The following is a 24,175-nucleotide window of genomic DNA, read 5'->3' on the forward strand; positions in this document are numbered from 1 at the left end:
TGTTATTTAAATATGGGAAGAGGGCTTCCCTAGCGGCGCAGTGGTTGAGAGTCCGCCTGCCAATGCAGGGGACACGGGTTCGTGCCCCGGTCCGGGAAGATCCCACATGCAGCGGAGCGGCTGGGCCCGTGAGCCATGGCCGCTGAGCCTGTGCGTCCGGAGCCTGTGCTCCGCAACGGGAGAGGCCACGACAGTGAGAGGCCCGCGTACTGAAAAAAAAACAAAAAAACAAAAAACTAAGGCTCAGAGATGTTTAATAAGAGCTAATGAGAGTCAGAGCCAAGGGTTGATTATGTGAATAAAAGTTGAATTAAACAGCATTAAATTAAAACCATATTGTGTAGCCTGGAATACAGATATCATGGGAGAGTTCGAGTGTGGGTATTTGGGGTGACAGGAGGGTGGAATGTGTCTCACCAATTACTGCATAGCCCCCAGGTAGGATCTTGTAGATGATGTCATCAAATAAGATACCATCTGGGAAAAGAATGGCCATGATCTCTCCTACCAGCCTTCCAAATGCAGCTCCTAGGGAGAGACAAAAGGAAGGAAGGTGTTGAGAGATTCAAGGTCTTTATCCTCTTTCTTCAGAGCCATACCTCCTTGGGCGTTAAGACTAAATACAAACCCCCAGCCTTCCAGGCCTTTCCTTATTTTCTCAGTACACTAGATTGCAGCCATCAGTAAGATCCCAGGCTTCCCATCAGAACTTACCGAGCACAAACACAGGCATGAAGCCTCCGCAGGGTATGGGCATAGTGGTGGCCACGATGGACATCCAGAACTGGGGTAAAAAGAGGCGTCAGGACACCCTCTCAACTCTGCCCAATACACACACACACACACACACACACACACACACACACACACTCTCAACCTCCTTCCCACTATCCTCCTCCTTCTTGCTTCAAGAGTTACAGACATCCTGGGATAGCTAATCCTTCTGGAAGCCATCCTGTCTGTCACCCTTCCTCCAGAACCAAAACCACATGGGGCGCTCAGGCTAAGAGCTCACCAAAGACAACACTATAAGAAGGTTCAACCCAAATTGTTCCTACCTGGAGTGACAATATTTGCCTTTAGGCAATAAAAACAAGCAGTGAGGCCCCAGAGGACTCCTCTGTCACTGCCCCCAAAAGGGCCCTAGCCTACTGTATCCTCTTAGCCCACAAAGGTCACCTCAGCTAAGCAGCCTGAGCTCTTGAACGTGGAGGATACCTTTTCCTGGCCAGACTGTTTCTGAAAAAAAAGCCCCAGCTCTAAGTGGCAGACACCTTAAAGTCATAGTGACTTACTGCATGATTGCTTTAGCTTCACTATGACCATTTACAAAGCCATCTATATGGCAAGCCTCACAAGCGAACCCGGAGTGAAGAGAGTCCTGCCTGAGCATTTCCTTTAACATCAAATCACCTTCAACAAAGGATCAGAAAATCAGATCTGTCCTGACCAACCTGCAAGAGCCCATTGAGAGAGCCAGCTAAACCAGCCAGCGTGATAGAAAGGACCTCCAAGGCCAAGGTAGTATTCCAACAGGAATTGGGATGATTTGAGCAAAAGCAATGTGTACATTCTGCAGCAAAGAACGCAAAGGAACTGAGAAACCGAATGGAAAAAGGAGGAGTGGTTGACCTTTTGAAATATCTGTAAAAGAAATAAACATATGAGACATGATATGAAAATTAAGCAACAGGTTTACATATCATTTCCCAAATAAGTAAGCCGATCTTAGAAAATGATCTCAAACTAATCTGGTGAAAGATGACAACAGCTAAAGGTCAAAAAAAAATTCCCAGGCTCAAAATATTTACAATTTAAACACTGCACGAACTTTATTGTAAACTAATGAGAAATAAGTTTCCTAATTTTCTGAACCTTAGAGAGAGAGTCTTTTGAGCCAGGGCTGTCCTCAAGAGACAACCTCTGAGAAGAGGCAAAATACATATGTCGCCATTTCAGAATAGGACTGTTTAAAACAGTGGAGAGCAGCAAAGTTAAACGTACAATTGAAGAGAATACAGATTGCAAATTCTTCGAGTGTGTAACAACAGTGTATCTTGTTGTGTTTGCCTTCTCTCAGCATTGGCACAGTGCTCAGTAAATGCAGGCAGGATGCAGGTAGGTGAGTTAAGTAAGTAGGTAGGAAGGAAGGAAGGATGGAAGGAAAAAAGAGAGTTTGGTCAAACAGTATTCATGCAAAGCAGAAACACGTAGAGCTAATATTTGCTTAAAACATCCAACAGTAATGCTTTCAGGGGAACTTGTTTAAACTGCGGATGACCAGACACCACTGGAAGCTACCCCATCAGACTGTCTGGAGACAGAGTTCTAGGCACTTGTAGGCGTTTCTTAAGTGATCCTGACATACAACATTTTGAGACCCCTTGAACGATTCTGTACTGTCTCTTAGGAATAAGTACATGAAAGCCACAGGGATTCTGTAGGCTCAGGTTAATCTGAAAGCTCCAGTAATAAAGATAATAGGTGGCTGACTGGTCTGATTTCAGAGGATGAACTTCAGATTATCCTCCAAGATAAGTGTAAGAATAGCAACAGGATCAGGGGACACTGAAGTTATCAACTCCTATAGCACAGAGAATGACCCGAGACTAGCATTCTTTTTGAGCTGTTAGCACATGAAAGGGAAGATCCAGAAGCAGGGTAAGTGATCTGGAATACCAATAATTCCCAAGATTTTAGACACCCAGTTCTAGAGAACTGGGAAACTAGAGACGCCTTATCACAGATTCTACTTTATTTAAACCCTTCACAGGAAGGAACCATAGGAAGATTAGGCAAGAATGCTACAGAGCCTCAGGCAGTACTGAGAACTCAGGGATCTAGGTAATAATGTTAGACTTATTAAAAAGGAAACTGAGATGTTGTAATTATATTCATACTCATTATAAACACTCCAGAGTTACAACATGGTGATGCCTTCCATGTCTTAAAATTGAGAAGATGGAAGTTCCCTTCATCAGTGTTATAAAGAGCTGAACTGGGCTTCCTTGGTGGCGCAGTGGTTGACAGTCCGCCTGCCGATGCGGGGGACGCGGGTTCATGCCCCGGTCCGGGAGGATCCCACATGCCGCGCCATGGCCGCTGGGCCTGCGCGTCTGGGGCCCGTGCTCCGCAGCGGGAGAGGCCGCAGCAGGGAGAGGCCCGCGTACCGCAAAAAAAAAAAAAAAAAAAAGAGCTGAACTGAGAATCTTATCTGTGAGCACTGAGACTGCCAGAAGACCACATAAGCTAAATTTCAAATCAAACTGTGGACAAATAGTTCTAAGTCACTTGTATGTTTTAATGTGCCTACGCACCCTATTGTCCACACTTTGGAAATAACAAGGGTATGGTTATGCGTCCAATGATAAGACAGTGAAAATGCTGGAAGCAGTGATTACTAGGTAATATCATGGATTTATAGCAGTGAATGGTTTCACATTTAAAATATTATAGAATAGCATAGGCCTGCTTCAATCTGTTGGGCTTGAAATACAGCCCAAGAAATGTGAGTTTCTTCTCAATTCACTTATTATGTAGACATTGTTGAGGATGTGATTCAGTGAGAAATTAATAAGAATGACATAGAGTTGAGTCCTGCTATATAATCCAAGTAGGTTTCTCAGAATAAATTTTAATCTGTAAGGTGAAATCCAGAGATATACTTGGGAATCTGAGGAAATGAGGTCAGGTGGGAAGGAAATGTTGAAAATACATACAGAATTTTGTTTCTCCAAAAATTTTCAAACGCTTAACATTTCAAAAGTATATATGATCCCGAAGTTACCACACAGCCCAGTCTAGAGGAGTATCAGAAAAACACCATTGTCATCATTGAACAAGAAATCCTGAGATGCCATCAAAACTTGGACTTGGTTACCGCACATGGGTTTGTATGCTCAACAACCAATTACAGGAAGCCGGGGTTTATAAATTAGAGAAGATAAGCTCTATAACGAAAGTCCCAAAATCAGACCCCTAACAAGACACTGAGAACTTCTTTATGATAAAAATATCAAATCTTTTGAAGGAAGAAATGAAAATGATCTAATTAATAAAGTGGGTGTGCAAAATATGGAAGCCACAGACCCAGTTAATCCCCCTGGAATGGAATGAAAAAGAACATACATAAATACAGCCTCCAGAAACCCCACAGCAAATCCTGAGAACGTAAGTGACAGAATTGGAACCTGGTATGTCAAGCACCTGGTATCTCTAAGGATAAGACCATTGACAAGCACATTAAATGAGCAGCAAAAAACCATGAAGGAAATTTTAAAATAATTTTTTTCAACCATAAGCGTTAGATTCACCAAAGATCAATAATCAAGTATTACATATTTGGCACACAGTAGGTTCATGAGAACATTTATTGAATAAATGAACCCACTACAGCTATTACAATATAAATATAACTTAGTGACTCATATCCTGGGGAAATATAGATTCACAATAAATATCAAGAATAAGTTAATAGCAAGGTATGAAAAAACATGAAAGATTAATGTGGACAGACTTTCACATGAAGGCCCTAATATATAGAGGAAAATGTTGGGTTATTCAAGCAAGACATACTATGAATAATCAGGCAATCATCAAAAAAGAGAAAAAAAAGGCAATCAGCAATTATAACAGATGTCACAACCAGTGATGGAAATAAAAATATACTGTATAAGGCAGTAATTGAGAAGTCTATAAACACGTGATCCTTAATGGGCAAATATGAAAAAGAACTGTTATAAAAGAGATCAGCTTTTGTTTCCTAATTGAAGTTAGAAGAAAATGGTTTAAGAATGGCAAAATCCTCACAGCCTCACTACCTAAATAGAGAATAATAACATTTATAAAAATTATTTATAGTCACTAATAAAGTGGATTTAAATATTTTATCCCTTTTGTAATTCTAGAAAAGAGATCATCCACTAGACTGGGGAAAAAATGGATATGCAAATCATCTGAAAATGGATAATCAGATGCATGGAGAATGAAGTACCTAATTATCTAACATGTGGGGGGATTTGGTTAATTTATCTGAGGTCTTTGCACAGTTATCTGTATTGCTAAGCTCTGTATTGCTAAGCTCTTGTCCTTACTTACTTGGCTGCTGTCTCAATAATTTAGCAAGCGGAACCTTTAGAAGGGTTATAATAATTATGGCAACATCACTAAGCTGACATGAACGGAACATTAACCCAGATATTGGTTCACTTCTCTAGATGAGCAACTTACTTACGTTCTGGTTTCCAAACTGTTTTTTTTTTATTAGGTTGGACGAAGACCAAATGAAGTTTTACCGTTCCCTACCCTATGCACACCCCGGTTCCTAGGTTGAAAACAGAAGCCCAGGGAGCCAGGAATGTAGGGAGAGGTACCTTCATGATGAAGAAGAGGATGATGATGATGACGACATTGACTTTTGGGTGGATCCACACAGCTGACTGGCCCAGGCTTTCAGGGTCCCCTTCATGCTTTACCCACGTGTTGTTGTCAAACAGGGTACTGATGGCTTCGCGAGGCATCAACTGTGAGAGGAGGAAGCAAAAGGGAGCAGTTCTCCAGGGATGTTCGGTACTTCCATTTTTTTAAGAGAACCAATTCCGCAGTTTCATTTTTCACGGGACCCTTTTGCTTTTTTCTCAGGGAGAGAGTCTATCCTTGGGCAAAAGCACATATGCTCAGAAGCCTGAGGGACACCTGTGCTCTTTCCTCCTTTCCATGTGGCCCCGTCCTGGCTTTGTCCCAGTCATGTGCTCAGTGACCTGACTCCCACCCTCAGAGGTCACCCTTGGAGCTGACCTCTCCAGCCATGAATTGTCCCATTCCTGGTGGGAAGGTGAAGGAGGCGATGACAAAGGTAACAATTCCAGGATAGAGCAGGCGGCTGAAAAAGAAACAATTAATCCTCACCCTAATTTAGTCAGGCCATAGTGGACAACTCTCTGGACTCTGGTAAGCCAAAGTTTTACTGTCGTCTACTACAGTAAAACTGGAGTCTACTGTAGTCTCAGGCCATTAGACAGAGAATTCTCTCCACCAACAAGCAATCTTTAAAGGGGAAACTACACCATTCATCCTTGTACAGTATCAGGGCTTCTATATTTTATCACAAGCCACCTGAAGGCATTTAACGCCTTCTACAAAGATTAAAAGGGAGGAACTCTTGGAGAAAGCACAAGGTAAACAGGTAGGGCAGAAGACGGGCGGTGACTCACTGCTTCGCCAGAAACTGGCTGAGGGCCTTGTGCTTTCGGACACCGAGCATGACTTGGCGATGCAGGTACACAAATACAGCTCCCAGGAAACCACAGCAAATCCTGAGGGTGTAAGTTATGCAGAAATGATACTGTCATCCCTCGGACCTGGCTACCGCAGGGAAACAAATGCCAGGCACACACCTTCCCTTTCTACCCACCTCCCCCCAACAATTTACACTTCACCCACACCAACCCCACCTTCCCAACTTGGGTCCCTTCCAGTGCAAAGCCACGCCCCAGCCCTGGTTCCCCACTGTCCTCCGAGCAGACAAACCCACTGACCCGATGGCTGCAAAGGCTGGGAGCTCCTGCAGGTCAAAGGGGAAATCCATTCGGAAATTGGTTCTGAAGAGAGCTGTGATGGTGACTATAGGATGGAAAGGCCAAGGATTACGGTGGGAGCATCACAGAAACGCACCGAGAAGGAACCAGGGTCATAGGTTTTAAGGATTAAAGCTCCCTCCCATCCCAATGTCTCCTCTTCTATTTGATTTCCTTTTTCTAACACTCCTGGCTGAGACACTCTCCCCTATTCCATGACCTGTATCCTTGCCCTATATATACCCTTGGGCCTTGGTCTCACTTCCCAGATGATGCCATCCACTCTTTTTCTGCACTGCCCCACAGAACTTCCCTCCACGCCCCATTACCAGCCTCCCTATTTCACACCGCCTCCACCCCAGGGCTCCCCTGTTACCAGCATCCTTGTTCCACACGGCTAGCACTCGGAAAACAAAGGCGCTGAACGTGGCTGCAAAGAATCCTCGCCAGTAGTTCCTCACGGCGAAGTAGGTAGAGGTGACCTCGATGCTAAACAGCACTCCTGTAGGGGCCAGGAAGTAGGGTCAGGTGCAGACAAAAGTGCGAGGCTCTCTCCCGCACTCCCACCCCGTGGTCCCAAGGAGCTTTTGCTGAAACTTCAATCACAGGGGGAGCAGAACTGGGAAGTGATGATCTCTTAGAGTGCGCCATGCTCTAAACCATATACCTGCTCATGCTAGCAGTTTTCTGCAGGCCAGGGATGTGGTTCAACAAGATACAGAGAGGATGGGAAATGAGGGGGTTTAACCCACGAAACCTGAGGGTCAGGTGGTCGTGCCCTTTCCATCCCTTAGAAAGCAAGGTTGGGTGGGATTCACAGTTGTCTGGTATCCACAGGGATTTGAAAAATTTCTGCAAGAAAAGTTACAGAAGAGAAAGCTTCCAGAGCAGGTGCTCACCGGAGTGCCAAGCAGAGCTCAAGATTTACAGGGACTCTCCTTAACACCCCCCTCAATCTCTCCTCCCTTCTCCCATGTACCACGTACCATGCAACTTTTAGGGAAGAAATAAGAAAAATGAATAGGAAAGGGCTTTGTGAGAGCTGACAATACTCAATATTGCAAGAAAGGAAAGAGGATTCATCCACATTTTTTAAAAAAATTAATATTAAAAACCTGACTGAAAAGGACCAAATCCAGGGGGAAAACCAAGAGGTCAGAAGAAGCTATAAACAATTATGCTTAAGAAAGGTGGGTGATGATCCCCGGTCAGGGAACTAGATCCCACGTGCGTGCCGCAACTAAGAGTTCACGGGCCGCAACTAAGACCTGATGCAACCAAATAAATAAATTTTTTTTTTTAAAAAAAAGAAAGGTGGGTGAGGTAGAAGGAAACCTAATTAAGAGTCCTAAGTTGTACTGTTTCTGAGAGTAGTTGCTGGAACACAAATGAGAAGGTAAATAGATAGAAAAATAGCAAGAGTTGGTGGAGACAAAGTAAGGAAGCTAATAAGGGTATAAAAGATAGACTTAAAACATGCAAAGAGGGCTTCCCTGGTGGCACAGTGGTTAAGAATCCACCTGCCAATGCAGGGGACACAGGTTCGAGCCCTGGTCCGGGAAGATTCCACATGCCATGGAGCAACTAAGCCCGTGCGCCACAACTACTGAGCCTGTGCTCTACAGCCCATGAGCCACAACTACTGAGTCCACATGCCACAACTACTGAAGCCCGCGGGCCTAGAGCCCATGCTCCGCAACAAGAGAAGCCACCGAAATGAGAAACCCGCGCACTGCAATGAAGAGTAGCCCCTGCTCGCCGCAACTAGAGAAAGCCCGCGTGCAGCAACGAAGACACAAAGCAGCCAAAAATAAATAAAGGAAAAAAAAAGATGCAAAGAAAATAGTCTTTAAACATACCAAGAGTCAGGGAATAGACTGTGATTAGATGCAAAGAAAAAACTTACAAGAGAATTACCTAACACCTGGCTAAGCCTCATTTTTATCGGAAATGAAGAAGGAAAACAAGGAAATGCAGCCCATAATTCGATGAATGGAGAAGAGGCCCAGACCTAGGAAAGCCCACGAACTAGATAAGGTTCGTCTCCCCTTGCTCTCTGCGAGAACGGCTGCTGGCCAGCGCAAGCCCCCCAGCCCTCTCCTCCGTAGGTGACAGTCAGCGATGATAGGAAGTCATTTATGCCAAGGGAGTGTGGTTACTTCCTCGTGGAGGAGCTGCTGCATCTGGACAGGGGATTCCTCATGGTTAGCTCAATGGCGCCTTCTCTGGGAAGGTATCCCCGATCCCCCTCCGCGGGTAAAAACAGTCCTTCCCTTCCCTTGTTCTCTCGGAATTCTGGACTATCAGAGCACTTAGCACTTTCAGGTATAGTTATTTGTTTACATCTCTGAGTTCCCCCAGGATTGAAAGTTCCTTGGAACCCAACACCGAACACAGTGCCTGGTACATAATCAGGGCTCGAGGCCTGTTCTACGGATGCACAGAAAGGAGAGGGGAGAGGGGGACGGGGAAGGACGAAAGAGAGCAGAAGAGAATAGATGGGGGGCATTTCAGAAAGCAGGGAATCTGAGGGACAGAGCTTTGCTAACCACCTCTTGCCCCTGCTCCCCAAATCTTATCCGGTAAGGCAGCTGTTTCCTTGGCCTAAAAGGACTTGACACAGTGGGGAGTCAGGTAGAGCAAGTCTCTCCTTTTCTTTTCTTTCTTTTTTTTTTTTTTTTTTTGCGGTTCGCGGGCCTCTCACTGCTGTGACCTCTCCCGTTGTGGAGCACAGGCTCCAGACGCGCAGGCTCAGCGGCCATGGCTCATGGGCCCAGCCGCTCTGCCGCATGTGGGATCCTCCCGGACCGGGGCACGAACCCGCGTCCCCTGCATCGGCAGGCGGACTCCCAACCACTGCGCCACCAGGAAAGCCCCTCTCCTTTTCTTTACCAGTAACAAAACCAAAGTCGGCTTTGATTTGTCGGATGTAAACTATCCAACTCATGAATGGTTTACGACCAGTTTTTGAAATCCTAGGCTAGATTTTCTTTCCTGCGATGTGGTTCTGGGACACCTTCTCTAACAGTCTGTCACTGTGTACTTCGGAACGAGAGCTCATTTTCATATTCGCCTGAGCCAGACAGAAAATGTGCTGCTAAGAGGAAACAAAGCATTAAAAACACAAACATCATTTGGAAACTCTCTAGTCTCCTAGGTTCTGTAATATTGCTCTCTTTCCCACCCTGAAGGCTCCTCTCTGCCTTCTCCCTGGCGCCTTTGCCTCTGCCCAGCCAGCGCCTTGTCCTTGGTCTCCAACAACTGCTACTCATAGACACACTTTCTCAATTTCATTCATGCCCATGGCTTCAACTACCACCTCCATGCTAACCTACTGGTTAACAAAGCAATGCTTTCAGCTCAGTTCCTGAACCTCAGACTCACCAAGCCAGCTGCCTATTTGGTATCACTTGGAGACACCACAGGAACTTCAAATGCAATGTATTCAAAGTGAAATGTATCAGCTCCCCCAGACCTGTTTCACTTCCTATATTCCCTATCTTTTTTTTTTTTTTTGTGGTACGCGGGCCTCTCTCACTATTGTGGCCTCTCCCGTTGCGGAGCACAGGCTCCGGACGCGCAGGCTCAGCGGCCATGGCTCACGGGCCCAGCCGCTCCGCGGCATGTGGGATCTTCCCAGACCGGGGCACGAACCCGTATCCCCTGCATCGGCAGGCGGACTCTCAACCACTGCGCCACCAGGGAAGCCCCCTATATTCCCTATCTTGCTTGCAGCATCACTATCCACGCCATTTCCCTCGTTGTAAAATTGGAAGTTAGCGTAGATTCCTCCTCCTTTATTACCTTTCACATCCTCACATAAATCAGCCACCAGGTCCCATCGATTTTATTTTCTATCACCCATATATATCATCCTGTTCTCTGTCTCTTCTGCCTCTGCCCAGTTCGGTCTCTCATTATCTAGCATCAGGACTATGACAATAGTCTTCTTGTTAATCTTGGATAAATCCTGTTAATCCACAGGCCAGTTCTATCCTGCACAGATCTGCCAGAGTTGGAATTTCAAATAAGGAAATTTGAAATTCTTATTTGAAATTCTTCCATGGCTCCCCTTCACCTGTGACAGCGTTCCCCAAAGTCAGGTCCATGAGATACTATGAGTTCCATAAGAAGGTCCTTGCAAAAAGAATTCTGTGGGAAATGCTACACTTGGGATATTCACAATACATGTCAGCATATCAAACGTTCTGATAACTCTTCCAGTTTAAAAAACTACCTTTTGGGGCTTCCCTGGTGGCGCAGTGGTTGGGAGTCCGCCTGCCGATGCAGGGGACATGGGTTCATGCCCCGGTCCGGGAAGATCCCACATGCCGCGGAGCGGCTGGGCCCGTGAGCCATGGCCGCTGAGCCTGTGCGTCCGGAGCCTGTGCTCCGCAACGGGAGAGGCCACAACAGTGAGAGGCCCGCGTACCGCAAAAAAACTACCTTTTGAACCCAGTATTTTTCAACTTATTTTATCTTGGAACACTGTTTACGGGTTATGTCTGTTAACACCATGAACTGTGTTCCATAAAACACATTCGGGCTAATTCTAGCCTAGAGAATGAAATTGACATTCTTGTGCATTTCCTAAGAGGACCTTCATGATTCAGCCCCCAGGTACCTATCCAGACTCATTTCCTGTCATTCCTTCCCCTGTATCCTCTAGAAATGCACATATATGTTAATTTTAGTCCCTTACATCTTGACTTTGCAATGCTGTCTCCTCTCTCTCCAGAATATCTTCCTTGCACTTTGCCCAGGCTGCCACTGGGACACTTCTTGAGTGAAGTGTGATGGTCTGCTTGCCTTCCTGTCCACCCTTTCAGCCATGGGTACCTGAGAGCACAGGAACCAGCACAGCGCCCAGAGGGCTCACGGCAGAGGGCACATATGGAAGCAAAAACATATTTGCCATTTTAGCCAAACAGTGAAGCAAATTTCTTTCATCGGTGTAAGGAATTAAGAGTTGACCATATAGTGAATAAATTATTCTAATTTTTAAATTTTAGAATTAGTCTATGTTCATAAAATAAAGGCAATCAAGTAATGTTATCTGCAAATTCATTTGATATTTGCTACTTATTACAAACATCCTGAAAACAGCATTTTGACTTTTCAATGCTTAACATTTTCTCAGGAGCCATGTTTTATCTGTAACTTTTCTATTTGCCTCTCCCGTTCTCTACACCGGATCATGAAGAACCTTCCTCATTCACCCCAGAAATTCTAGTTTTATGCAAAAAATTCATATTCTCTTCACTTTAAAGGAATCTGATTAGAAACAAAAACAAAAAAAAATGCTACCTTTCTAAAAACGTTCTTCAGACCTTCTGGATTTGTAAGACAAAAGACCAAATAAAGGTGAAAGCGGGTATAAATGCAAGTGTGAACATTTAATGTGTGCAGAAATTCAAACACACGACCCTTCACTGGCTGGTGACTATGACTTTAACGACAAGAGCTGACAACAAAAGTGCAAACAGGATGCCAGCTGACGTGTTCGCTGACATTGGTTCAGTGTCAGTTCAAGTGAGCATGGTACATTTTCATTAACTGTAAACGTTTATCCATATATCGTTCCTGAGCCAAGTCATCTTAGTTTCCTGAAGACTCCTCTATGCAAGGACTGATTACATGTTCATAATTGAAAGACACCTCTAACAGCTGGTGCGTTTAAGAAGCATATGCCTTTCCTGCAGTTTTGCTTCTCAGATTGTCAACATGGTGTCTTTTTTATCACCAATGAATCCAATGAATGATCTTTATAATCCTTGCTCTGTTAATCTGGTTATAACTGTTATCAATGGGTAAATAAACAGATACAACAGCTTTCTCTGACCATGCCCACTTGTTAGTTATTCAGGACAAGGAAAATAATCTGAAAGGTTACCCTATGTCTAACATTAGTAGAAAGAGCTAAACTCAATCTTAAATTGCTGGCAAGGAAAAACGACACTTTACTTCCATCTGTAGTCCTCATTTAAAGCTGATTATTGGGACTTCCCTGGCGGTCCAGTGGTTAAGACTCCACGCTCCCAACGAAGGGGGCACAGGTTTGATCCCTGGTCGGGGGACTAAGATCCCGCATGCCCCAAAGCGCGGCCAAAAAATAAAAATAAAGCTGACCATTAATCTAAATAAGGTCCACCTAGACTTCTGTGTCCTTAACAACATACAACCAAAGGTAAGTCTTCCCTTGGAGAAGAAAATACACAGAGGTGTCAATTATACTTCAATTAAAAACAACAATGACAAAAATGAATTATTCAAGAGCAAAAAACCAAGATGAACATCCACAGGAGTCCCCTGTTAGAAGATGTAATAAGTGAAAAGCAAAAATATCCAACAATACGACGGGTTTTAATATAAGTATGGGACCCATAAAGGCTGCCTCGGTTTTCCTTCCTGGCTCTACCACTTATTAAAAGGATGACCTTGCTCAAGTCACTAACTCTCCCTCTCTTCCTTAATGTAGATCTCATCCAGCTTTGGACAGGAAGGGATGTAAAGTCCTTAGAACACTGCCCGCGCATAGTAAATGCTCACTAAAAGCTATTCTTGCTTTACTCTTGTTTTCACTGCTCATAATAGAACTTGGGGATGCTGACAAAAACTGTTTTGGGAGTAAGACCAGGCAAGTGGACAGACGCAGGCGGGGGTAAATCACTTGCCTCCAAGCGGTGTCCCAAAGCAACAGCCGACTCCTACTGCACAGCCCACGGTCAGCATGTCAGTGTAATAGTATGGCTGCTACTAGGGGAGACACAGACAAAGAGCCAGATGGGAAGGATGGGCAGGGGGGCAGAAGAGGAAAGGACAACAGGCAAGGGTGGGGAATAAAGAAGGAGCGGCTTAAGTCACAGGGAATCACAGTGGCCCCGTCTCCCCCCTGCGATCCCAGGCCAAGAGAAACTCAAGTTAGTTTGGCAAACAGGAAGTGATCTCCTAGCACAAGGTCAAACATAGAAAATGAAATAAATGTTAGGCAAATATATGGAAGGAAGGTCAGCCAATCAATGGTCACCAGAGAGGGGCTGGAGATGGGGACAATCACGGCAAGAAGTGTCAATAGCAAGAGAGACAGGAAAGGACTTCAGACAAACAGCACCAATAAGGCCGGCAAGAAACAGCCACCAGCCTCAAAAGAACAGACAGCTCTCTGGTAAAAAAAAAAAAAAAAAAAAAAGCGCGGGCGCCTGGAGTCCAGGGCCTGTGATCCAGGGTCACACCCTGAAGGCCCACCCACCAGTCCCTTCCGCGAGCACCCCTCTCCACCCCAAAGCTTGTGGCAACCGCTCCAACCCCTCGGGCCACCGGGGTAGGGAGGAAGTGGGACTTGCCTCCGACAGGGGCTGCAAAGCAGCATCCCACGCCCACCGCGCAGGCCGACACCAGGAGATCAAGCTGCCCAGGCACAGTCTGCAACAGAGAAGCTCGCGGCCAGGGCGGGGGAGCGCGCACGAGACGGGGTGGAGGGGCAGAAACAACAAAGGGACGGGGCGGCACCGGAGGGGAACTGACACCCGGGCGGCTGAGGAGCGGACCACGTGCCGAGCCCCGATGCGGGGGCAGGGATCGGGGTGGGGGTGGGGGGCGTCAAGGAACGGGCACAGGCTAAACAGCGGCATCGCGCGGCTGCAGTAGGCGGGTGGCGCCACGTGTGTGGGGACGACGGAGCGTGGGTTAGCGCAGTGCCCGGCTCAGCATCACGGCCAAGGCAGCCCTGCCCCACCCGCCAGCGCGCACAGCCCCAGCTCCTTTTGCCTTCTCAGCCTTACCTCGTACACCCCACAGAGCACGGACATGAACTTGCTGAGGACAGCGGCGCAGATGCTGGCAATGTGGACAAATGGGCCCTGGGAGAGAGGAGGGGGACGAGGGGTCAGGGGCAGGGGGCCGGATGGGGGGCTTGGCGGCATTCTTGGACAGACATTGGTTGCTCCAGGCACTGTACCAGGGGCTGGAAATACAGACGTGAGCAAGATAGAGGTTCTGCCTTCGCAGAGCTTCATCCCAGGGAGGAAGGGGGGTGATACGCCAGCATATTATCATTTCAGAAAATGTCCCCCGCTCGCCACGAGAGAAAGCCCCCGCTCAGCAACGAAGACCCAACGCAGCCATAAATACATATATACATACATACATACATTTGTTTCCAAAAAAAAGGGAGAAAAAGGAAATGCTAGGGGCTAAGAAGAAATTGAGGGAGGGTCAGAGGAGAGAGAGAGAGACAGGAAAACTGAGGGTGGGATGGGGAAGGTCACAACTGAGTAAGGCCTTGATGGAAATGAGGCGTGAGCCGCTTGGGCACCGGGAAGGAGAATGTTCCAGGCTGAGGGGACAGCAAGTGCAGGAGCCCCACGGGGGGGGGGGGGGGGGTGGCAGGCTCGCGCAGTTGAGTGGCAGAAAGTGCCTGTCACTCAAGCTCGGGGGAGGAGGGGCAGCCTGATCACCACAGCCCCCTAGGCCCCAGGAATAAGTGTGGACCTCATTTGAAGAGGAATGGAAAGCCATTCAAGTTCCTGACCAGAGGGCAGACATTCCTGATTCCATTTTGAAAAGATAACTCTGGCTGCAGGGGGGGCGAGAAGGTACAGGAGCATAACCTTGAAAAAAAACAGCCTCTTTTAGGTCTCAGTTTTCACAGAATGTGTCTGGATTGTCTCTAAGGCAGTGGTTCTCAACTGGGGGAGATTTTGCCCCCAGGGGACCTTTGGCAATGTCTGGAGACATTCTGATTGTCACAACGGGGGTTGGGGGCGGGGAGAGGACGGCTGCTGGCATGTAGGGGGTAGAGGCCAGGGAGGCTGCTAGTCATCCTACAATGTACGGGACGGCCCCCCAGAACCAAGAATTACTCAGCCCCAAACGCCCACTGTGCCCAAGATGCGAGATTCTGCTCTAAGGTGCTCCCAGCGCTGATGAGGACCTTCCCATGTATCTCTCCTCCGGAATCCCCATGGTCCACGGCTGCCCCCGGAGCTCCCTCTAGACTCCGTGCTGCCCTCTGCCTGAGGACCAGCCCAGCTCACCCCACAGTAACTGGAGTCCTACCTCTTTCCCCACAGGGATGCCACTGCCCAGCCCCGCAGTCAGGGCCACAACCTTGGCCACGAAGGCCTTGAGGGTGAGATATTCCTTCAGGACAACCCCGCGAAGTATTGTCTTCATTTCAGGGATTCCAGAGCCTAAAAGGGTTTTTAAAAAAACGATTATGTGCAGGTTCAAGCTGGAGGTTAAAGGTAGACGGACATCCAGATAGTGGACATGGGGGTGGGGCGAGAGGTCTATGGGGGGAGGACAGTAGCAAAGCGGCGAAAGGACTGTCAGGGGGGTGGGGGAGGGAGGGAGGGGAGCGCGAGGTCTACAGGCCAATGAGATTCTGCTGGATTATGTTGATGGCATGATGGGGAAGTTCTCACCGACAGCCTGGGGAGAGATGAGGTGGCAGAAGAGGGCACTGAAGAGGATGAGGATGAGTGGGAAGCTGACCCAGACCAGGAACTGCAGAGGCAGGTTGGGCTGCATCTGGTAGTAGGTCCACTTGTAGGCTGCAGAGACAGGCGTCTGGGCTTAGTCCTATGTGGATGGCATGTTGCTGCCATCCCACTCGCGGCATGGAACAGCGTGCTAGGAGCGTGCTCCCGCCATGGCTGTCCCGTTCGACCTCAGAGATGGCACTGTTCTCATTTGACACAGTGGGGGGGTCTAAGCTGGGGGATGAGACGCGACCCGTTCAAGTTCCCACCACTGGTAGGAGGTCAAGTGGGCGCCAGTGCAGCAAACCACACTCTGTGGGCGCGTCATTGGCGGCTGTGGCTCACCCAACCACTCCGGTTAACCCGGCACTGAGGGGCTCCTGGGACTCCAGGTGTTTCCAGTTGCCTGAACTGAAAAGTCCTAGGAGAGCTAGGACAAGTTGGTCACCCTGTGAGAGGGGTCCCCACAGCTTGGCTGGTAGCAGGTGGGAGGGGCAGAAAAAATGGATCTGGGTCTGGGTCTGGTCTCATCCTGGGCCAGAGCTACACCTGATCTCCTCTGTGTACCATCCTCCTCCCAAAGCCCCCCCCAACAGCTTACCCTAGGTCGAAACTCTAGAACAACTGCAGTATGGGGAGGGCTGAGGGCAAAGGGCCAGGTTAAACCTACCCTGAAGGGTTTTGGCACTGACATAATCCATGCACCAGCTAACCAGAGCCATAAGCAGCCCCAGAAGCAGCAGAAAGATCCAGTCTTCCCCTAATTTTCTTCTCATCACGAGTCCCAGACGGTGGATACAACCTAGGAAAAGAAAGTAAAGGGGAGCAGGTAACCAGTCACTACTGTGTGTGTGTGGCTGAGGACGGGACGTGCAGGGCCCTTGGGGTCTTGTCTCTATGTCTCATTCCCTGAGTTTCTTCTCATTGCTCTGCCCTTCAGAAGGCACCAAAGTCCAATTCCCCATTGGCTACTTGATTCCTTTCTAAACCCTAGTTTCTTGGGGCTGCGTGGAAGGGATAGTAGGAAGGCAGAGTGAGAAGGACATGGGAGCCATGTCTTCTCCTTAATACCTGGAGGAGGGCTTTGGTGTGCGTGTGGGGATGACGAGCCAGAAATATGCAGCACGTCTTCTGAGCTAGTGTCCTAATCCCTGTACCTCCTTGCATTACACATTCCTTTATCCCCCGGTCCCCATCACCTTGACATTTAGAATAGTGATCCTCTTCCGTGCTGTCCATGGAAGCACTGGAGTCCATCGTCTTGGGCATCCCCGTGTCCTGCTCGTTGTCTGAGAACTGCGCTTTGTGATGGCCATAGATCTGGACAGAGGGAGATGGGAAAGGTCTGTCTTGTTGAAGAGTTAAAAGAAATAGAGGGAAGCATATAGATCCATAGATAAAACAAACAAACAGCTTTTAAAAATCCTGGGTGTTGGGCTTCCCTGGTAGCGCAGTGGTTGAGAGTCCACCTGCTGATGCGGGGGACACGGGTTCGAGCCCCGGTCCGGGAAGATAACACACGCCGCAGAGCGGCTGGGCCCGTGAGCCATGGCCGCTGAGCCTGAGCATCCGGAGCCTGTGCTCCGCAACGGGAGAGGCCACAACAGTGAGAGGCCGGCGTGCCGCAAAAAAAATAAATAAATAAAAATAAAATAAAATAAAATCCTGGGTGTTGAGGGCCTTGGGCAGGGTCACTTTGTGGTCATCCGTGCCCTCCACTTCCCATTCTCCGTCTGCACTTTTCCCACTCCTCACCCTTGTCTATCCATCCACACCTTTGCACATCTGTAGTCATCTTGGTCAACAGCAGCCTTAATCAAGGGGACCAATTTCTACTCTGAAGTAGGGATACAAAAACTGTGCTGAGGGCTTTCCTGGTGGCGCAGTGGTTAAGAATCCACCTGCCAGTGCAGGGGACACAGGTTCGAGCCCTGGTCCGGGAAGATCCCACATGCCGCGGAGCAACTAAGCCCATGAGCCACAACTACTGAGCCTGCGCTCTACAGCCCGCGAGCCACAACTACTGAAGCCTGCGCGCCTAGAGCCCGTGCTCCACAACAAGAGAAGCCACTGCAATGAGAAGCCGGCACCACGACGAAGAGTAGCCCCTGCTCGCCACAACTGGAGAAAGCCCGTGCACAGCAATGAACACCCGATGTTGCCATAAATACATACATACATACATATATACATAAATGTATTTTTTTTAAAAACTGTGCTGATACTGGGCATCTGCATCAATTACATGTTTTTGTGTCACTGCTTCCTGTGTCTCAGCCTCTCTCTTGTTTCCCCAGACCCCTCACACTGATGTGGACGGGGTAAGGAAAGACCAGCAGGTGACTCTTCGTTGCTCTTGGCCTTGCTGTGTCTAGCTTCAATGAGGCCCCTCAGTTGCCCTGCCAGGCTTAGAGAAAGCCCATCTACCTCCCCTTCCTGTGCTCAAATGCACAAACTGGACTCAGCCCGGATAAAGCAAGGCAGTCCACTTCCTCCTGAAGTAGAGCTTGCGTGTTTGGGGTGTGCGTGTGTGTGTGTGTGTGTGTGTGTGTGTGTGTGTGTGTGTGTGTGTGTACAAGGTCTCTAACTGCCCCACCTCCACTGCACTAACTACGTCCTCTGGAGCCAGGGTCAGGCCAGGCCATGTTGCTGGTTCTGGGAGAGCCTGGGTAGAAGAGATCTGATTTCACAATACAAGAAGTAGAGTTTATGCCCGAGTCCTGGACAGGCACGCACTAATACCCTGCTCATGGCTCTTTCGTCTTCTGGGATGTGACTGAGAGAAGCCGTGTTTCCCTCTGTGCCCTACCTGGCCCCCGAGAGAAGACATTACCCACGGGGGGCCAGCACACGGGCTGCCTCAGCCCCCTTGGTTCCCAGGCTGGTGGAGACGAGAAGAGGGTGCTCCATGCCAAACTGGGCTGGGAAACACTGAAAGAGCTGGATCTGTGCTGGCTGGACCAGTGTGCACCAGTCGAGCAGGGCTGGGGGGGCAGGGAGAAGGCAAACCTGAAAGCATTCGCAGCGTCCAGATTCCTTAACAAAAACACCCGTGTGGGGGGGGCTGGGGCTGGGGCTGGGAGGATGGGTGAAGCGATGCTGACAAAATACTGATGACTGACCATCGGGCAAGGGGTACTTGGGCATTCATTACACTGCTCTTTCTGTTTTTGTATGAGTGTGAAATTTCCATAATAAAATTTAAACAGAGGAAAACTTAAGTCCAAACTCCCCTTCTTTGCTTTCAGGGCCCTTTGGAGGTCCTTTGGAACCCTACTTCCCAAGTCACCTGAGCATTCCTTTGCAACAGGAAGCTTCACGCTAGTGTACCTGGTTTCCTCACTGTCACCAGAAGATGCCATAACTGCACCTTTACGCAAGTCGTCATCCCACCCAGACCGCCTACACGGTGACAGTGAGCCCAGGGCCATGAGCAGAGGTCTTTCTGTCCAACCCCACACAGTGTTCCAGGGTCCCCTCCTCCAGGAAGCCCTCTCTGACTCACCATTGGAGCCTCTGCTGGCTTTTGTGTCCCGGTCCCCACCTGATTCTCCGGGGCTGCCCTTACCCACCACCCTCGGGATGGATCCGGGCTGAGACGCGGATCCTCTTGACCCCGGCGCTGAGATCACCAGCCCAGGCCAGCCCTCAGTTTCCCCGTCCTGTCTAGACCCCGTGAACTAGAGGAACCACAGTCCACCCCCTCGTTGGCTAAAACACTGTTAAATCTTGATTTCCTGGTCCTCCTGACAGGTTCCATCCTGCCCTCTCTGCATGCACATTCACTCGCTAATCCTAACCTGTGTATTTATCTGCGACAAGCTCCCAGCCTGTCTTTCAGCGGTGCTCATCCCATTGCCCATTCCTAGATGTCTAGAAGCCCTGGGGGATATTTATCCCTGGACATCCCTAATTAGTTCACAAGCCCCTCTCTCTGGGTACAGATCTCTGTACCTGTCCAGGTGCCTGCCATTTCATCGGTTCTTAATTAATCCTCCCACCTGAAAGTTTGATTATATTTCTTCTGCTCGTTTGACACTGGTCTACCTTTGATCACTGATATGCAATTCAGTCCATTTTCTCCACTCATCCCAACTCTTCTGCCTTCTGCAGAAGTGCTGATTTGTGTGTGTCCTGCCGAGGGTGGGGAGGGAGAAATCCGGTGGTGTCTGCGTGCGGGTGAGGGTGTAAGGACAGCTCACGCACACAGAGGTGTGGTCCCCTCTGCCACTCACCTCGTGTGGGTTACGTAAGCACGAGCTCGTCATGCATGTGTGGCTCTGCCCTCTCCCCCCAGGATTCGGGGGTTCTGTTAGTAAAGCTTGTGTTAAAGTACCGTGTATCTCTGTATAAGGAGCTCACAAGGCTGAACCCAGACTTTTGAAGAATGTTCATATTTTGAACACATGACTGTGTACTTTTTCAAGTTAAAAAGATCACAGTGCTCCCTCTTTTCACCTGATTCCTCTTTGCCCCCAGTCCATGGTACCACCGTCTCCTCGAATCCACCGCCCCCTCCCCTTAGGACTTTACCTGTGTGGGGCGGGCGTTGGGACGGGAGCCTGCATCCCTCCGGAGCCTGTGCTGCAGGCCGCCACTCTTGGAGGGCAGTCCGTAGCTGGTGCAGTGTTCAAAGGGCATGTACTGGTACTGGGGGGCGCTACCCCACCAGCTGGGCTCGGCCCCATGCCTCTGGGACCCAGATGGCTCCATGCTCCCTCCCCCAGCCAGACCTCGGCCTGCTTGTCCCTGCCCTCCCCCCAGTACAGCTCCTTAAGCCTGCCCTCCTGCCTGTCCCCAAGGCGTCTGGGGCAGCGTGCCCACCCCCAGCTATTTATAGCCATCTCTCCGTCACATGACCCCCCCCCCAGACACATTTGATCTGCTTGGGGTCGAAGCAGGTGTGAGAGCCGTGTGGGGGAGGGGTTGGGATGAGAACCTGTGGGACAGCCCCGCAGGGAATTCCCTCAGCAGGGCCAGCACTGTCCCCCTCCTTAGTCACTAGGAAGCTCCCAGCCCCAAGCCACTGGTCCGGCTGTAAACATTGCCCAGACCAGGATAGAAAACGGCTTCGCATGCTCTCAGACCTGTGTGCTGCCCCGGGTCTGCCTCCTCTAAGCAACCCACCTCTTTTCTTCAGTCTGTGGGGACATGAGGGCTGAGGAGCTGGATGGAGTGGTCCTAGGGTCCCGAAGCACCGGGGGGCAGCTCACCTGGCAGAGTAACCGGCGCCTCTCTGCCATCTTTCCCTGCGGGCTTGTTCCCGGCTCTGTGTCTTCCTGAGGTTTAGTTCTCATCTGTGGAACCAGCTCTCCCCCAACCCAGCCAGTGTTCGGCTTTCTCCTCCAGCTCTGACTTTTCTGTCTGCCAGAGGCTGCTGGTGATGCTTTGGGGTCATCCCCTTGACCACACCTTCATCACCCCCTGGGTGTGGGACACAGGGGTAATAGCCTCGCGTTCTGGCATTTCTCCCACGTCCCAGACTGGTACACGTCAGCCACACCAGCAGCCTGGATGTACAGGGAGGGACTGAGCCTCCGTTTAGACCGTGGAGCATCCCTCGGAGGTCTATCAGGGCAGGTTAGATAACGGGGGAGAAGGGGAAGTGGGCCAGGGGAACGAGGGAGGCCGAGGAGGGAAGGGAAAGGGCGTTTCTCGCGATGAGCCCGACACACGTAAAAGATGACAGGGAAGTACTCTGATATTCTTCCCTTTTCAGGTCAATAAATAATTTTTGGCCAAGGCCAAACTACTCTATCTGGCATCACACTTTTTTTTAAACCAGTTTTCCTAGTACAGTCCTTCCCCTCTGAGCTCTTCACTATAGAAAAAAATTGATAAACGTGAGCCAATGTGTGGTTTAGGATTCATCCCCAAGTGAGGTCTGTCCCAGGACAACCAACGTTCAGGGGCTGCAGGGTAGGCACACCAAACATCTGGGCTGCAATTACATTTTGTTCTAGGCTGAATGGGACTGTCCAAAGCAGGTGAGAAAATGAATTCCATTAAAAGTACCTTTTCTAACATAAATCTGAAGGCCTATAATCTACCCACGAAGATTAAAAATGTGTGATTTGAGGGCCTGGAGGTTCTGTAATATCTCACTCCTCTGCAGGCAGAATGTAAGAAAAGAGATCTAAGGGGATGGCGTGAGATGAAAGAAATACTTTCTTCATAAAGAAGATAGAATGCCGAAGTGCAATTATATTCTTTGCGGGGGGCTTCAGAAACAGAAAAGGTTTCCACGCCTTTGTGGAGTATGGCTCCCCTGAAGGTAGCCGGTTTCTGTAGGGGCGTCATAATCCCAAGAAACAGGTATCTAGGGCAATTGCAATTTCTTCACCGTTCCTGAGAAAATCAGGTCCTGGTTGTGGATTCCAGAATTTGAAGGCAGAGGTTGTTGGCACTGAGAAAACCCTCATACTCCACCAAGCCGCCTAGAAGAACGAGCAGCAATTCTAAAAACCAGATTCTGAAATCACGAGGGTCGAGGAAGTCTATAGCTGCTAGTGCTGGAGGGCAAGGATTTGAGAGGAATGATCTTGAGTCTGAGATTAGAGCTAGTTAAAATCTCATGGGCTATCAGCCTGCAAGAGAAGAAAATAAAATGTACGGTGCCCCCCTCCATGCCAACAGCCCATGGGTGACAGCGCTTAGGCTCTTAGTTGGAAGGCCAAAGATGGGTTTCTGGGGAGTTCTTTGAAAAGCTCCTAAATTTGGAAACAAATTCATAAGCATGCATTTATCTATGAGATATGTATACCGTATATGTATTCTTTTGGGGTTTTAAGTAGACTTTCTTGAGGTCCATGAGACTAGAAGGTTAAAACCTATAGGCTTATAGAATTTCTATTTGAAGAAAGGTTGTTGAAATGACCATCTGGGTCACAGGTGCAAGGGGATATGTGTTAGGGTATAGGTGGTCGTGAACAAGCCAGCCCCTTGGCATCCCCACATCAGTTTAAGCAGGAACTTTCTCCCTGGGTTAAACCCTTGTTTTCAGACTCCCACCTCTTCAAGTCTGGCCTCTCCAACCATTGGATGATACACCATTACATTCTCTCTAAGGCGCTTTCGGTCATGGCTTCCCCTCTGCACATCCAGCCTAGCATGGAACCCATGACCACCTACTTGCTGAAACTTCACCTAGGCAACTGCAACTTCCTCTGAACACGCTTTCCCTTTGCAGTTGTCCTCACTGGCAGTCATTTCTCCTCTACTGCTTATTGGACCTTGCCTTCCAGATCCTTCAAAAATCCCTGGTCCCTTCCCATACCTTGCATATGAGGCCTTCCCGAGAGCGCTGGACAGGGCTCTTTCTTTCTCCCCTTCTGTATTTTTGAACACGATACAGTACACTTTTTCCCTATTCTCTACTCCAAAAGGGCTAAGATGGAATAAAGTCTCTGGTCTCAGGCTCCTTCTCCCAGCTCAGTGGGAAAAATCTCTGGCCCCAAAAAGTGAGGAGGGAGAAAATCTCATGCTAAGAAAAAAGTCACAGAAGCAATATTGTTAGCTGAGAGCATGAACTCAAGTTGCCAGATTGTTTCCCATCCTGGCCTCCGTTTCCTCAGAAAGGCAGTAACTTAACAGGGTTACAGGGAGAAAAGAACGCACGTGAAAGTCATAGTGCCTGCCCCAAAGTGAGCTCTGAATGTTACCTTGTGTCATTAAACTGAAGTTTATTCTGTGAGAGTGAGCTCTGAATGTTACCTTGTGTCATTAAACTGAAGTTTATTCTGTGAGATGGTTAACAGCCATCTCACATGTCCAGAGAGGTAGGTGTACACATGCAGGTGGGCTATGGGGTTAACAGATGGTTAACAGATGTGTAATGTGTTAACCCTGTGGGATCCACGATGCATCCTCATAGGGTAGCATCCTTCATCCTTTTAAGGTAGCAATGATTTCCCTGTGTTTAGATAAGGGTGAGATTAGGTACCTTAGCCACGGTCTCTGATACCTTAAAAGGCCAAGCCACCATTTGCCATCTATTTAATTCTAGAGTCCATGTCCTTAAAGCTACATCTTTTTTTTTTTTTTTTTTTTTGGATAATTGAAGTCTCTGAGCCTCATTTTCCACTTCTGAAAAAGAACCAGGGAGATGACGCCCTCCTG

The 24,175-nt window shown here is 48.6% G+C and overlaps 1 protein-coding gene across 1 annotated transcript in view; it reads right to left on the reverse strand.

Moving 5' to 3' along the window:
* Nucleotides 1-20,848, reverse strand: part of CLCN1 (chloride voltage-gated channel 1) — a 32,628-nt gene extending 11,780 nt beyond the window's left edge. The window contains exons 1-14 of the mRNA XM_060156479.1: nt 20,591-20,848; nt 17,257-17,377; nt 16,728-16,859; nt 16,001-16,129; nt 15,633-15,766; nt 14,357-14,434; nt 13,250-13,328; nt 6,952-7,077; nt 6,537-6,621; nt 6,213-6,314; nt 5,797-5,881; nt 5,373-5,522; nt 715-784; nt 418-528 (exon numbers count right to left, since the gene is read on the reverse strand). Coding sequence (XP_060012462.1) covers nt 418-528; nt 715-784; nt 5,373-5,522; nt 5,797-5,881; nt 6,213-6,314; nt 6,537-6,621; nt 6,952-7,077; nt 13,250-13,328; nt 14,357-14,434; nt 15,633-15,766; nt 16,001-16,129; nt 16,728-16,859; nt 17,257-17,377; nt 20,591-20,770 — 1,582 coding nt within the window. The 5' untranslated portion in view covers nt 20,771-20,848. The remainder of the gene's footprint in view (nt 1-417; nt 529-714; nt 785-5,372; nt 5,523-5,796; nt 5,882-6,212; nt 6,315-6,536; nt 6,622-6,951; nt 7,078-13,249; nt 13,329-14,356; nt 14,435-15,632; nt 15,767-16,000; nt 16,130-16,727; nt 16,860-17,256; nt 17,378-20,590) is intronic.
* Nucleotides 20,849-24,175: the final 3,327 nt, after the last annotated feature.

This window comes from Lagenorhynchus albirostris, chromosome 8 (assembly GCF_949774975.1).
Source record: "Lagenorhynchus albirostris chromosome 8, mLagAlb1.1, whole genome shotgun sequence".
Classification (NCBI taxonomy): Eukaryota; Metazoa; Chordata; class Mammalia; order Artiodactyla; family Delphinidae; genus Lagenorhynchus; species Lagenorhynchus albirostris.